Genomic DNA, 15,608 nt, shown 5'->3' with positions numbered 1-15,608 from the left:
CATCAGGTTCAAGTACGCCTACAAGCCGTGTGAGTTATTCGTGTATTGCATGTTTGGCTTGTGGTTATGTTGCCCGTATACCGCCTCCCATGGCCGAAACTGGTATTACGACACCTGTCGGGCCGTGGCTAGTAATGCTAATGCTAATTAAGGTTGATATCTCTGCAACACTATAGCTTGACATTTTTTTAATGACATCATCGCCCTTATTTCTTCTCATTCTTTTGATCTGTGTAGCTCATTTTTGGGATATTTTTAACCTCAATTTTTACACATGGCCCCTTTAATGGACAAACATGAGAGAATGTTAAAAAATATTTGTGTTTCAATGATGAACAAAACAGAAGTCTTATGAACAACACGATGGTCAGTAATTGATGGCAGAATTTTCCGTCTTGGACAAACTATCCCTTTAAACATTATAATCATTGGAAACGGTCATAAATAAGCAATGTTGCTCTATAAGAAGCTCTGAAGAAGTCCCTTCTTGCTTTACCCTTTACTGAGCTGCATGTCATTTATTTACGCCTCAGTAGGTTAGTGTAAGGGCAGAACTTGTTCTTTTGTGTTGGACAAACTTTAGATGCCCAAATCCTGATGTCAGCACATTAGAGCTGCGTCCTCCAGACTTTGTCCGTCTTTGACCTCTGTGTTCAGGCCCATGCGAGTCCTTCCCTGAGGAACGAGCTGACAGCTCACTCCCTCCGTATCTACTCTCATTCATCTACACCTTCACAGATCTCTTTTCATCACAGAGTCTGTGTGCTAGCTGTGACAGGAAGTGGATGAAGTGCACTTTCCTGTCAGTACTGTTGTTGGGACAATAGATCCTGGAAGTTATCTAAAGAGCATTGGTCTCTATTCTTCTTTATTGTGTGTGAATAAACTGTATGTCTAAGTATTAGCAGTGTTTATTACCAGGCTCGCTGAAATACTTTATTTTAATTAGTCAGTTGAGGCACACTGAGGTTGAATTTTTTTGTATAATGACTGTTAAACTGACCGTTAATTAACTGTTGTCCCAGGCAACAGTTTTCCTACATAGCTGTGCTAGTTTCATGTCTCTCATTTCACTCTGCGGTCTCTTTCTTCTCATGTAATGAAATTATTTAAACTCAATTACTATTTATTTATTTATTTGGTAAATAGCTGTGTAAAAAGAGGAAAAACGTACAGTATCTATCTTCCCTTATCTTCCCTTAATTTAATAATTATTCAATATGTGTATGTGTGCATTTTATGGTATGCCAAGTGCACCTTTATCTTTATTTTCCCAGAAAATATCATTTTAAACTCCAAATTTGTAAGTCTTGACAGGCAGTCAAATTCACCACTGGTTCCCTTGAGATTTTCCAATGGGGTTTTATAATGGGGTTTTTCAGTTTATGAGTGAAATAAAGTCTGTGGGAAACATAATTTGACGATACTTGAATGTTTTGCTCTTCAACGTTACACACAACCATATTGAATGTTTATTTTTTATATTTTAAATGTTTTTAATAAGAACGTTTGGGGTGTGAGTGTATGAAGTTTACTCTGTAGAGCAAAACGTTCAGGTATCGTCAAGTTATGTGTACCACGGACCCATTATAAAACCCCCATAGGAAAATCTCAAGGGAACCAGTCGATGAATTCGTCTTCCAGGTGTTGACGTCATCCCTGCACCACTCTGTTGTAATGTAGCAGCACCATCTTAATTTATTTCTGTTTGTTCTTGTCCCTCAGCACATTTTTTAAATACTCTTGCATTTTTGCATGAACAAGATATTTTAGATGCTTCTATGTTTTGAGCTTTCTTCAAGCTGCATCTGACAACTATTTTGCTACAGAGTTTATTATAGACCCAAGTGTGACATGTACTGTGTCAGAAAAAAATGTGCAAACATTGTACCTTTAGGCGGGGTACGACGGCTTGCCACTGGAGCAGTACCCTGAAACACACAAGGGGATGAACCTTTCTTCTATGAACCTTTTAGGGTAGATAAGGTACAACATTCCTTTAAGGGAATAAACAATACAACAATTTGTTGTACCCCTAAAGATTTTCTGAGAGTGTACACACAAACACACACACACACCCACACACACACTTTGAGTCCTCTGAATGCTTATTCACACCGGTATAACGTGTGGTTTTTGAGCAAGTGCAGCATGCCAGATCCTACTGTAAATGAGTATGTGCTTAAATGTTGTGCCTGTGAAAGCTCAAAGAAGCCTGGGATCTGTTGTCCAGTTTGAAGTCAGGTTGAGTGGATACTACAGGACCCAGAGCCAAAATAAACCAGGTCAACAAATGACATCATAATAAAGCTTTCCTGTGGGATTGTTCTAGATTTTTTGTGTCAACACAGCAAGGGACGGAAAACAGAGCTCACCTTAGCCAATCACAACAATCAAAACGTCAATTAGACTTCTAGTCTACAACCCTGACTGATTCCCTTATAAAGCCGGAATGAAATTAAACATGTTTTTTTGTGTAATGCAAACTACTGATTTCACATGAGTTGACATTTCTTTTTGTTGTTGACAATGACTAGTGGTTGCACCAGAATGAACCACAGTTCAACCACATGAGCCAGTGTGATTCATTCCTTGTTTGGACATAATTTAAAAGCTTCACCAAATGAGAGTTATAATGGAGCTAACTGCTATAAGCAGCAGATCAGGCTTTGGCTCTGACACCACAGTATGACTGTACAACATTAATCCCCATCAGCCACCACCAAACACGTATAAAAGCGGAAATTGGACAATAGTTCACAGCATTTGTAGCATGAGCTCAATCTGTTTTTCAGGGGGAAAATGTCTCTTGCCTTTCCTTTTGATTGAGTCATTTCTAGCCCACTCATGCTTGGACACTAACTCTCTGCTTCAGACCGGTGGATTTTCTGTGGGGAATTTCAAACATTTTGTCAGCTTGTATACGTACGTATATCTGCTTCATCCTGCTATCTGCTTTCTTAGATGATATCCCACTTCCTTCACACAGGCTGTCAGAGCTTTACTGTCGGTTCTTCAAACTCTTTTTACTGTTAGTGACACAGCCTTTTCCTTTAAAGTGATTTTCTCATCTCGGTTTAGCATGTATTTCCCCTGAGAAGAGGACCTGTGAGAAACACATTATCCCACTTTAAGTGCATGTGTGATCTGATTCTGCTACTTAGGCTATTTACAAGGTGAAGACATTTAGAACCAAACTCTGCATGGAAATCATATGGGACAGTGTATTTGCCAAGCATGCTTTCAGTGTTTACTGAAGTACTGTTCATGTGTGTTTCATTCCAGTGCTGTAAGGGGTGTGTGGCTATCAGAACTGATTTGAGGATGAAGGGTGTAATTTTTTTATTTTGACATAAAATATTTTATATGAAGTGTGTTTAAATACTATGTACTAACATTTAAATTAATCAGTTGAAATAATACATTTATACATGTGTTTACATTGTACTTATATTTTTAAAAAATACCTTAGTGTAATTACAGCTTAATTCATTTTTGTTATTGCATCTATAATTACACGGTTGGCCCTTCCCTTACACTTTAACCAACCCGTAAACCTAACCAAACTACGAAACCTGTCGCTAACCTTGACTCTATCCCACCTCAAGTGCAGAAGTGTTTTACACTATAAAAAAAGTACATTGTACCTAACACTTATTTTTTTATGTAAGTACATAGTAGTTAAAGACACCTAATAGAAAATGTGACCAAATATTTTCTTTTATTCCAGGCAGCTAGAAGGTGCACCTCTCTATTGCCATCTGTGGTTGAAACATAAAATTGCAAGTTACTTTAAAAAAACAAACAAACATCAGTTGTGCTTCAACGCTGCTTTTCTGCATGGATAAATTTGATGATCATTGATAGCAATGATAAAGTCCAAACAAGACGTATGATACACATGTTGTGTGAGCAAGTTGCATATCCGCTGCCATAGTAGCTGGACATTCTTTTTCCTGTTTACGAACATGATACAAACACGAAAAGACGAAAGATATAAACCTGAAATTTTCCATAAAATCTAACCGATTCAAAATCAGTCATTAATTGTAGGCTTACCACAGTGAGTCGGACCATTTTAAACACTTAATTAAAGCAACACCAAAGCACTTTTCCTCTTCGGTCCCCCTACAGGTTGGAAGCGGAATTGTCCATTACCGCTGTCGTCAATAATTTAGCCAACCGCAGCCTACCGTCACACGCACGCTATTTGTTTATCTAGCTTTGGAAATAACGATGTCCACAGATAAGGTAGAGTATGTTGCTTGATTTTATGAAAGTGTGATGTATTGCAACATCAGAAACGAAGAAAAACAAAATAATGACATTGCTTGCTATTTTTTTGCAATTGTAACGCTTGCCGTAAAGCAAGTCAAATTTGTAGTTTCTTATGTCTCATTCGAACTACAGATCCGCTTCCCAATCTGGCAAACTTGCATAGTGCGGTTATAGCCGATAGAGGGTCGCAAAGCGAATGCAGAAGAAGTGCCGTTCACTCTGTTACGAGTTTATGAACCACTGAAACGGTTTTGGAAACATTATTTTAAGGTACAAAATAATCTTTGGTGTTGCTTTAATAGAAAATTTAACTGTTTTGTTCAATTTTACACACCAAAAGTTTCCATAGTGCACATTTAATATGCAGAAATAAAGGTATAAGTACAGTTTATGCAGTAAAGACTTGTGCACACCGAGAACGGTAACTACAATGAGAACTATTTTAGTGGCCACACCAATGGACGACAAGCTTCTTTTTATATGCTGCAGTTATGTCATCTGCCACTTTAAATGCTTTAGCTCTTTAAAGTTGGGTGGATTCTGACTGACTGTCAACATTCATTATATTATATTAGAAAAATATTTAAAAACAATCATTATATTCATAATCTGTTTCTTTGTTGTGCACAAACGCACTGCAGCCATGTGTAATTTTGAATAAAGGTCAGGCCTAATAAAAATGAATCACTGCATTTTATTCTGTCAATAAACAGAGAAAAATAGCTTCTCCATTCAGTGCTGTAGCCTCTTGTCAAAGTGTTTTGCAATGCCTGTCTAATCTTCACTCTTATGAATAATGCAACCACATTTGGGACTCATCTGCAAGATAGTTTGTACTCTTTATGTTCAGAGGAACATGAGTAGATGGATAAGGCCGAAGGGTACATGAGGGGTAGAGTATTGGAGAGGATGAGAGGAGGACCAGGGAAAGATTAACTCCAGAAGGCCAGTGGTCACATTTCCTTTCCTCCGCACACTTCCTCTTTGGGAAGTGTGTGAGCTTGTGCATGTCTGTTTATCAGACATACTGACACATAGACACACTTTCACTAATAGTCTGTCTTTCAGCACTTGTCGCTCACACACGCTCACTGGCACCGGAGGAAACAGACGGGGAGGGTTGAAGCAGTGCAGAGGAAGCGGCAGTCACTTCAGTCAGCACTGCTGGGAGCAACACTGCAGCATATGCAAACACATCACAGCCTCACAACACTCAGTGCCGTGTTTCTGTGGAAAACATGTGGAATGGAGGAAGTGTCATGGAACCTGTGTGTGCTAACTCGCGTGGTGAGATTGTGGCCATGAGAAAATGATACCTCTATTGTGTGTGAGAGTCCATCCATCCATCCATCCTATTCTACATCCATCCATCCAATTCTATTCTACAGGATCCATCCATCCTATACTATTCTACATCCATCCATCCTATTCTATTCTATTCTACATTCATCCATCCCATTCTATTCTATTCAATTCTGTGTATGTCCGTCCGTCCATCCATCCATCCCATTCTATCCTACATCCATCCATCCAATTCTATTCTACAGGATCCATCCATCCTATACTCTTCTACATCCATCCATCCTATTCTATTCTATTCTACATTCATCCATCCCAATCTATTCTACATCCATCCAGCCATCCCATTCTATTCTACATCCATCTATGGATGGATCATACATGCATCCATCCATCCATCCATCTTATTCTATTCTACATCATCCACCCAATTCTACATACATCATCCATCTATCCATCATATTCTACATCCATCCATCCTATTCTATTCTGCATCCATCCATCCATATCATTCTATTCTACATCCATCCATCCATCCATATCATTCTATTCTACACCCATCCATCCATCCATCCATCCATCCATATCATTCTATTCTACATCCATCCACCCTATTCTATTCTACATCCATCCATCCATCCATCCATCCAATTCTATTATCCATCCATCCATACTATTCTACATCCTTTCATCATATTCTATTTTATATCATCCATCCATCCTATTTTATTCTACATCCATCCATCCAATTCTATTATACATCCATCCATCAATCCATTCAATTCTATTCTACATCCATCCATACTATGCTATTTTATTCTACATCCATCCATCCAATTCTATTATACATCCATCCATCAATCCATTCAATTCTATTCTATTCATCCATCCATCCATACTATGCTATTCTACATCCATCCATCCATCCATCCTATTTTATTCTACATCCATCCATCTATGCATCCATCCATCCAATTCTATCCATCCATCCATCCAATTCTATTCGACATCCATCCATCCATCCATCCATCCATCCATCCATCCATCCTATTGTATTCTCCATCCATCCATCCATCCATCCATCCATCCATCCAATTCTATTATACATTCATCCCTCCATCCAATTCTATTATACATTCATCCCTCCATCCTATTCTATTATACATTCATCCCTCCATCCTATTCTACATCCATCCATCCATCCATCCATCCTATTCTATTCAACATCCATGACCCAGACCCTTTGACATTTAAAATGTTAGTCCATGTCTGCTAGCTTTGAGTTAATCTATACGCTAGGTTACACCCTGCTGCAAAGCGTGACAAAAGTTGATAAATTTCACTTTTGTCTTTCGGGCCATACAAACAGAACGCATTTTTTGCAGTTCACTGCAATGCTTTGACCAATGGCAACGGACATGTCTCTAGACATTTTATTACACTACCCTGCATCGTGTGTGTGTGTGTTTGTCTGTGTTTAAACATGTGTGTGAATGGCCCCTTTCTCCTCTGGGAACACAGACATAAAATTTGATGACTTGTACAATTTTGCTCAATAAATCACTCTCTAGTATAAGAAGATTGCCTTTTACAATAACAAGTAGCAAATTGTGGTTTGTTTGTGTGCCTTCAGTTGCGTAAACTCTTGTACATAATTTAGTTACTTGGACTAAAAATGAAGTGGCTGAAATTCATTTTGAAAGTGTTTTCATTGCTTTCGTCCCAGGTACAGCTTTGATATGTCTTGCCCATCTTCCTATTTCAAGAGAAAATGCATCAACACAGGAAAGAAAAGAGAGCTTGGTCTTTAAATAGTAGAAAGATATAGAGATCCAATATCCACATTTTTCACTCTGTCTGTGCTCACAGCTTCTCCATCACACTGTACATACAGTTACCTTGGAGAGAAAGACAACAGAGAGACACATTTCCATAAATATGAGCTGTGTCCATGTACTGCTGGATGTGAGCCTGGCTTATGCTTTATGTGTTGATTTCACACTTGGCATCGTAGTTTCCAAACCTCAGCTGAATGTTTCTGTGCAGATGTGGCAGCTGAAAGTGGATGTTAGTGTTTTCATCATTTGCTGATCGATTTAATTAATTGAGCGTCTGTTTTATACGATCACTTTGAGGACTGAGATTGTTTTTGTCTCGTACACACCATCTGCTGGTGTAAATCACCTTCATTCACTGCAGTGTTTCACAGCTTCTTATTGGTGCTTGTCCAGGTGTGGTGGTGATGTTGTCATGAACCTTCCCTTAACTCCGTCGGACATTTTTAGATCACTATCGCCTCACGTTCGGTGCTGCTATGTACATTCTCAATGTGCACCCAGTAAAAAACCCATCAAGAGCTCTAGTCCTGCTTAACGGTGTGGAAAGGCTTCAATCTCACACATCAGTGAAAGAAAAGAGGGAAAGATTGGGTAAAGGTAGAGAGAGAGTTTGGATTGGGATTCATGCCACTACAATTATCCTGTGAGAGTAATTGCTTTTGGCAGCACTCTCCGTACGATCACAGAGCAAAAACACAATTTGATTCCTGCGTGTATGTGAGAAAATTGTGTGAGCCGATACGGGTTGGTGAGGGACTCTAACACCCTTTTACAAGTGTATTCTTCTTTACTCATATTGGATATGTGCAAGCTTCTATCATCATGTTTCTAAACACATGTGTGTAGTAAAGAGCCCAGTCAAGCTTGGGATAAAATCATGAGAACATCTGAATAAAAAGGGAACCACTCATCAAAGCTCCCAGCATTGGCCAAGTAGAGAATATTTAATGGAAGTCAATCTCAATTTTATGCACAATTTATTAGCTTATGTGTATATAACCAAGGGGTGTTTGAGAAGGGAGGCAGGGATTCCAAAAAAAAAATCTGAGTGCATATTATGAAATATGAGAAAATAGTGTATAAAAGGAACACTGTCCAATAGCTACACATTCTCTTCAAGCTTCAAAATATGCTGTGGATGTGAGGGAAGAAAGATAAGATGCATGAGAGCTTATTGGCTGATTACCAAGTCAATAATGCCCTTATCATGTTTTCTTCGTCAATATGATTGCAACTATGACTTCATCACTGTCATTATTTAAATGTAAGCACGTCAAGCAAGCACGGTTTAGCTTCCGTTTACCACATGTGATGTGCTCTATGAATGCTCATTGATCAGTGATTAAATACGAATATAAGCCAAATTAAATCTGTTCATCAAATAAAGCGATCTTTTCTTTTTAAAAGACTTAGATTAAACTGCTCAAATCCTATCGATTTTATTCAAAATAACTCAACTTAGGCTTTGACGATGAATGAAATACTTTTGCGTTAGGAACAACATGAGGGTGAGTCGCATCGGTGAATAAGTCACGTTATTATTACATTATTGGCCGGTTTCACAGACAAGGCTTAAGCTAACCCAGACTAAAATGCATGTTTGAGTTGTTTTAAGTAAAAGCAACTTTATTTTGTCTCAAGATGCACACCAGTATTTTTTTTTCTAAGGCACGTTTATGAAAGCTACTTAAATGTCTTAATTGAAGGCCTAATCCTGGCTTAATCTAAGCCCTGTCTGTGAAACCAGGCCTAAGGATAATATAAAATACCAGTAAATAAAATGAAACGTTTACCACATTATAAACACTATGAACATTTATTTTAATTCCCCTCACTCTTGGGTGAACTATCCCTTTAATTATAGTATAAATGTTTACACCTATCTCTCAGGAGAGGGATATTGTCTTATTGAAATATTAATTTTGTTAAATACCACAAGACATATATTAAAATACATATATTGTAGATATTGGACATATATTAAAATTATAGAGTTGAAGAATTTGATGAAAACTATTTAAGTTCAAACTAAAAAATATTTTGTCTGCCGCTAAATTTGGCAGGTCTGAGAGCACAGTTTGAGATCTTGTTGAGATCTCTTCTGAAACCCTAGATGAAGGCAATACTGTATGTGAGATTACTGACGATTTTCTTCTCTGGGTTTGTAAGGCTTTAGTTACAAAGTCTTCTCAACTTTAGGCACTTTATGTGCTGTTTATGTGATGTTGTACCAGCAAATATCCTCCGGATACATTCTGCACAATGACAATGAGAAGAGTTGAGACAAAATACCTATAAATGTTGAAGTGGGTAACAGCAGCAGCCTGGTCGTTTCTCTTTGTTTATCTTGGCCGTTGTCTTCTTTTAGCTGGATATGCCACTTAGAAGAGCAAACAAACATGAGAAACGAATACATTATTTAGAGTTTCTGGAGACAGGCCTAGTAAAACCCAAATATACAGAATATGCTTTGAATCAGCACAGCGTGATCATTATGGCCTGCATGACATGCTATTTCTGCATGTGAAAAAGCCAAGTAGTTTCTCAAAAAAATAGCTTCTGTCATTAGAGTCGTCATGTAGAGACATCATGCCATGTTTAATGTCCTGTAGTTCAAAGATTCAGCTCATGCACATTAATCATCCGCCAATGAAGGTGAGAACAGTGGGCTAATTAAGCGTAGCATGCATGTGACTGAGTACAGGGGAGTTCAGGAAATGGAAACATGGAAAGATTTTACACCTTTGACATGAGATTGTTTCCTTAATCTTACTGCGGTTGCACCACTACGGAAGTAATTAGGAGTCAGTTGGTTTTTTTTGTTTTTTTTCTGTGGATTGATTGTATTTTACTGATAGCCCAAAATCAAATGTACATGTAGGTTGGCTGAGCCTAGGTTTGTATCTTAAAAGTATTGTGTCTGATCCAGACAGAAGACTTACCGTGAATGACTTCTAGAACATCAGCCCAGGCTAACCTTTCTTATTTTACACCGTCATAAATAAATAAAAATCTATGTAAAAACAAAAAACAAAAAAACATTAAAAACATTATTAGAGTGTGTTTTACAAGAAAACAGTCTTTATACATAATTTTCATATTTTAATAGAATGTTTTACTTGCTATTTCTTTGTAATTCATTGTGAGGTTTACTAGCCATTTTTGAGTGAAAATTGTTTATACACCATTTTTTTGTGTGTGTGTGTATATAGCCCCTTCTGTTTGTCCTGATGCTCATGTTGACTTTGCTTTGAATTCCATCAATCTTTATGCTTTGAAGATCAGTCAGAGTTGCGTAAGAGGAAAAAATAGCATATTAATTTCCTCTTGGAGAACTAGTGCTGAAGTTGTAATTAAGTGTGCTCAGTTAACCTCTTGGGAGATAAGTGAGCGTCCTTTTTCATCAGTGTCTTTTTCTATCTCTCTGCTCTCTGGCAGTAAGCTTTAAATAAAGATGTGTTGTTGGTATGCAGGATTTTAAAAGTATAAAAAATGTATGAATCATTTTGCCCTCACCATTGCATTAAAACCTTACTGTGTGACATGTCTATCAGTCACAATGTAATCTTTTATTCTGATTCTTTTTTGTTTACCAAAATAAGTTTCAGAGTTCAAATAGCATGTTATTGAATATTACATGTTAATGTATTTGGTCTTTGCAGACTAGTTCTACTATGCTGCTGCCTCAGAGCAAGTACGTAGACATGCTGCTGTGAGCATGTATAATATGTTGCTGCTGCTTAAATAGACATACATAAATCCTGTAACAGATAGGCAGGTGGAGCTGGGGGAGGTGGAGGGTTTCAGATGATCTGATGGCACGCTGCAGGACTAGCTTATGGTGCTTTTCAACGGCATGGTATGGCTCGGTTCGCTTTACTTTGGCTCGGTTTGCTTTTCCACTGCAGTTAGTACCGCTTCAAAGTGGGTGGGATTATAGACTGATCGTTATAGTTGTGCCAAATCCAATGATGCTGTTAGTGATGATTCTCTCTGACCAATCAGTGATCTGCAGTGTTTACACATCACATTTTAGTATCGGTACGGCTCGCTTGGAGCCTTAACTGAGGTGGTACTAAAAAAAAGTACCAGGTACTAGGTACTATACACAGTGGAAACCCCCCCAAAAGTGAGCCGTACCGAGCTGTACCATGCAGTGGAAAAGCGCCATTACAGTAAACAATATACCAGACTATTTAAATGTTGAGCAAGCAATCTTATTGGCTGCAGGGTTAGCAGAGGCCAATCAGCTTTTGCCATGTGGTAATGGTGTGATTGCTTGAAGACTGCATGTAAGGACCAATCAGCTTGCGCCCTCTAGAGTTTCATGACTGAACTAGATATTTCAGGTGTCTATAATTATGTAATATGTAAACAAATTATTCTAAGCAGTCAAACCTAACTCTGGTCAGATAACTATAACGATAACTGTATTAGCATCCACAACAAAAGACGATAATGTTTAGTTTATTATTAAATGCTTGAGTTCTTTAAAGTCTGTGGATTCTGATTGACTGACAGTGCTTTAATCGTTGATCAGCTGGAAAAAAAAAAACATTCTGAAACTGATTCTACCATAACCAAAAGAGAAAAAACATTGTTCGCTCTATCAACGTATGCTCTTTCTGTTGGGTCTCCAGTATAAGAGGTTTGGTTTGTAATGAATTATAGGTTTGTAATGAATTAATTGTCATGATTACAAGATCGCAAATCTAGTGTGCGGTTGCTTCGTTGGATGTCTCCACCTCTCTGCTGCCGTAGTAGGCAAATATATAAAAATATATGCAAATTGTATCAGTTTTTATTTATGTATCTTTTTTCTCTCCTCCCTCCTCTCCGCATCTCTCTCTCTCCTTTTCTCTTGCTCTCACTTCCTCCTTCTATCTGTATCTCTTGTTCTTCTCCCCTCCCTCTGTCTCTCTCTCTGCCAGCCGCCACCAACTTGGACTCGGAGAGCAAACGAACGGCCCACTTCCAATCGTCATGGCAACAGCATGTGAATGTGTTCGGCTCGTGGAGTAGGCCGGAGTGTGTGCAGGAACTGCACCAGGAGGCTCAGCTGAACCTACAGAGTCTGCTTCAAGGTAGGAGAGTCAGCTTCGTCTGTGTGTTTCGGTGCCACGATCGTCCCTGCCTGCCTGGATCTGCCTGTGTGTTTTCGTTTTGTTTTTGTGGGTGTGTGTTTTGCTTTGCCTTGCATGCATGCTGTCTGCGAATATCTTCCACATCCATTCCCATTCTGTGTTTCCCAGTGCGTGTAAGAGAGGCACTATTTGTTTTTCTTTTCCTCCGAGCATCCTCATGTTTTCCCTCCCCTCATCTCCCATCATTCCCCCTCTATTTCTGACTTCTAATACGTCCTTCCTTATGATCCATTAGATTCATTTCCATTTGTCTCCCTTTCTCTTTTGGCTTTATCGTTCGCTGAATGAATATGTCAATGCTCTTAACTCCTGTCGCTGTGTGTGTGTGTGTGTGTGTGTGTGTGTGTGTGTGTGTGTGTGTGTGTGTGTGTGTGTGTGTGTGACTGTACATGGTTGAATTTCCCCCTTTTATCTCTTTCTTGTTTAATGTCAGCTATTAATGTTTCTGTGAGGTATGAGATGCTATTCTGGTTTAAAATCAGATCGACTGGGCAGCTGTTGCTTAAACAACAGTGAGTGGGTGGTCAGTGTTTTATTAATGTGTGGCACTGTGCAATGTGCATAAACAGCAATTTGCCATTGCATATGCCTGTCTGCCATTCAAGGATGTAGCCAAATGTGAAGACTGGGGGGAGCAAGAAAAGTTTAAGACTAAGAAACCCATTGATTGACTATTCAGGCATTGAATAGTCAGTGTCTGAACAACTTAAATGTCTGAATATTGAGGGAAACGTCTCCCCCTCAATGTCAATGGTGGTTACGGCCTGACATAATATCTTCCTTATGCCTTCCTTACCGCTCAGGAGCCACGACCACAGAAAGAAGTGAACACATTGTACAATTTTGGGCTGTCCAAGACGAAAGTTGACCAATCGTGATGATTTCTGTGGTCGTGGCTCCTAAGCGGTAAGGAAGGCATAAGGAAGATATTCTGTTAGGCCATAACCACCATAGACATTGAGGGGTGTACACATTGTACAATTTTGGGCTGTCCAAGACAAAAGTTGACCAATCGTGGCGATTTCTGTGGTCGTGGATCCTAAGCGGTGGTCCTACATCGTACAGAGAGAATCAAAAATGGCCGTTGTCACGGTCTTGCAACTAAAGATAGCCTGCGATCATTTTCTGACAGTGATTATCTTAAAGTGTATTGGGTGCTACAACCTATGTCTACTGAATAGCCAATAAAACTGCAACATGAAATGGCATATTGATCAATGTGACATGGTGCTAAAACTTAAAACTACTTACCTCCATTTACAAAATTGTTATGCCAAGTTGGCCTCTTCTCCCTAGCCATGACCGCGTCCATATTCTCCTCTTTTGCTTACTCTTTTTTTTTTCTTTTTTTTTGCGCACATAAAAACCACAATTTGCCAAAGTGTGATTCATCTTGCTTTATTTGTTTACCAGTAGCGCATGCTGATGACGTTTTATTCTTCTATACTAACTTGCGTCGTAGTCTACGATTCAATAGTTGTCATTGTCGTACAGTCTACATAACATGTCCTACTCAAGTTTATTAGATCCATGTCGTACAGTAGCCTGGCTAACGTCAGACCTCTTTCTCATTGAGACGTGGTCTGGGAACCACATGTTCATTTTCTCGTATTTGAGGCGTGATTTACGAATGCCCAGAGCCGTTTATTGGGCGCTACGAATGTCTATCAAATGCGCCTGTACGTAGCTTATAGCCAATCGTTTCAATTATACCAGATGACGTATGTAGAGCGACAAAAATTCGACGAGGAAAAAGACGAAATAAACTTGCGTTCTAAACTACTTAGAACACTATCTAAGGCTGCATCGAAAGGCAACTTCACGTCTGCTGCCATGTTGGATCCATAGATATAAACAAACTGCTTCGGTGTGTCACATAGACGTCGTCATCGTCTTGCTGCTCCCTCCCCGTTCTGTGATTGGTCCCCTCGCTGAGGCGAAAATCTGGTCCATGGTGTCCAGGCTGCCTAGCAGTGTGAATAAAATCGCGCTGCGCTCAAGGCAGCATGGGGAAACCCAGGCTAGTCATACAGTGCGATTTGTAAAGATCTTATAGGATTGCTGAAATCGCTAAAAATCTGTAGCAGGTATAAGATGCAACTTTGAGAACAATGAAATTCGGACAACATGTAGTAAACACAGGACTTGTTTCGGAAAGCTCAATTAGTTGCAAAAGTAAGTCACATTATATCTAAAGGCTAATTGGCAGCTTATCTTGTTGACTATGAATATGTGCCAGTGATACATTTGTATATTGATATAGTTGGTTGCTTTGATCTTTTTTGTTGCATGTTCAACTATTTATAATTTCATAAAAATTATTGTATTATATTATAATTGATTTGTGTTCAATTATGAATGAGAAACAAAGACCAAATGGAAAATAGACCAGACACAAACTGCCCAAATTGACAAGAAAAGGGGCATTGTTGCTCTTGACCTCTTCCACTCCTCTACTGCATACACAAGACAAGGAGTGACCCATATTTAATAAATGGTTGGTTTTCAGTGAGCATCTTGTTAGGCGATGTTTTGAGGTCATTCATGACCACTCATACACGCTTGAGTGGTTGGCATCTTGTCTAGGCGAGCCATTTGATTGGCTGATAAGAATGGAGATTTTTGAGTCCCATTAGTTTTACTGACTGACCCAAGATCAGGTCAGGGGAGGGGAGGTTGTGTTTGAATGAAATACCTTCTCTTCTCACACACACGCAAACTCATTCTCCCAGTTGCTTCTGGTACCCTCTCCCATACATCATCTTTGAAGTTTTAATATGGTCTTTGAAGCCTACCCTTCCACAGAGGCTTGTGTGATCCAACCACTGTTTTGGTGAGTTCTGACTCTCTATCTAGTTAACTTTCTTCTCTCTTGGTTGGAACTTACTTTAGTATGACTTTCCATGAATGCATAGCTGCATCCATGGCATTTCTAACACTGTGCATATATCTAAATTTAACATGATCAACTTTGCTGAACTATTTAAGATCACAATACCGTTCAAAAGTTAGAAGAAAGAAGTCTCTGTAATAAGTAAATTATTACAAC

At 38.9% G+C, this 15,608-nt stretch overlaps 1 protein-coding gene across 3 annotated transcripts in view; it reads left to right on the top strand.

The window, feature by feature from the left end:
• The window catches only part of nhsl2 (NHS-like 2), a 73,935-nt gene that overhangs the window by 46,554 nt on the left and 11,773 nt on the right, over positions 1 to 15,608 (top strand). For all 3 annotated transcript variants that reach the window (XM_081358763.1, XM_081358765.1, XM_081358764.1), the window contains exon 2: positions 12,347 to 12,499. In XM_081358763.1, the coding sequence (XP_081214889.1) occupies positions 12,347 to 12,499 (153 nt within the window). The remainder of the gene's footprint in view (positions 1 to 12,346; positions 12,500 to 15,608) is intronic.

The sequence above is a fragment of the Scardinius erythrophthalmus genome (assembly GCF_964197995.2).
Source record: "Scardinius erythrophthalmus genome assembly, chromosome: 2".
In the NCBI taxonomy this organism is placed as follows: Eukaryota; Metazoa; Chordata; class Actinopteri; order Cypriniformes; family Leuciscidae; genus Scardinius; species Scardinius erythrophthalmus.
The sequence above is the reverse complement of the archived record's forward strand: the minus strand, read 5'-3'. Positions and strand labels throughout refer to the sequence as shown.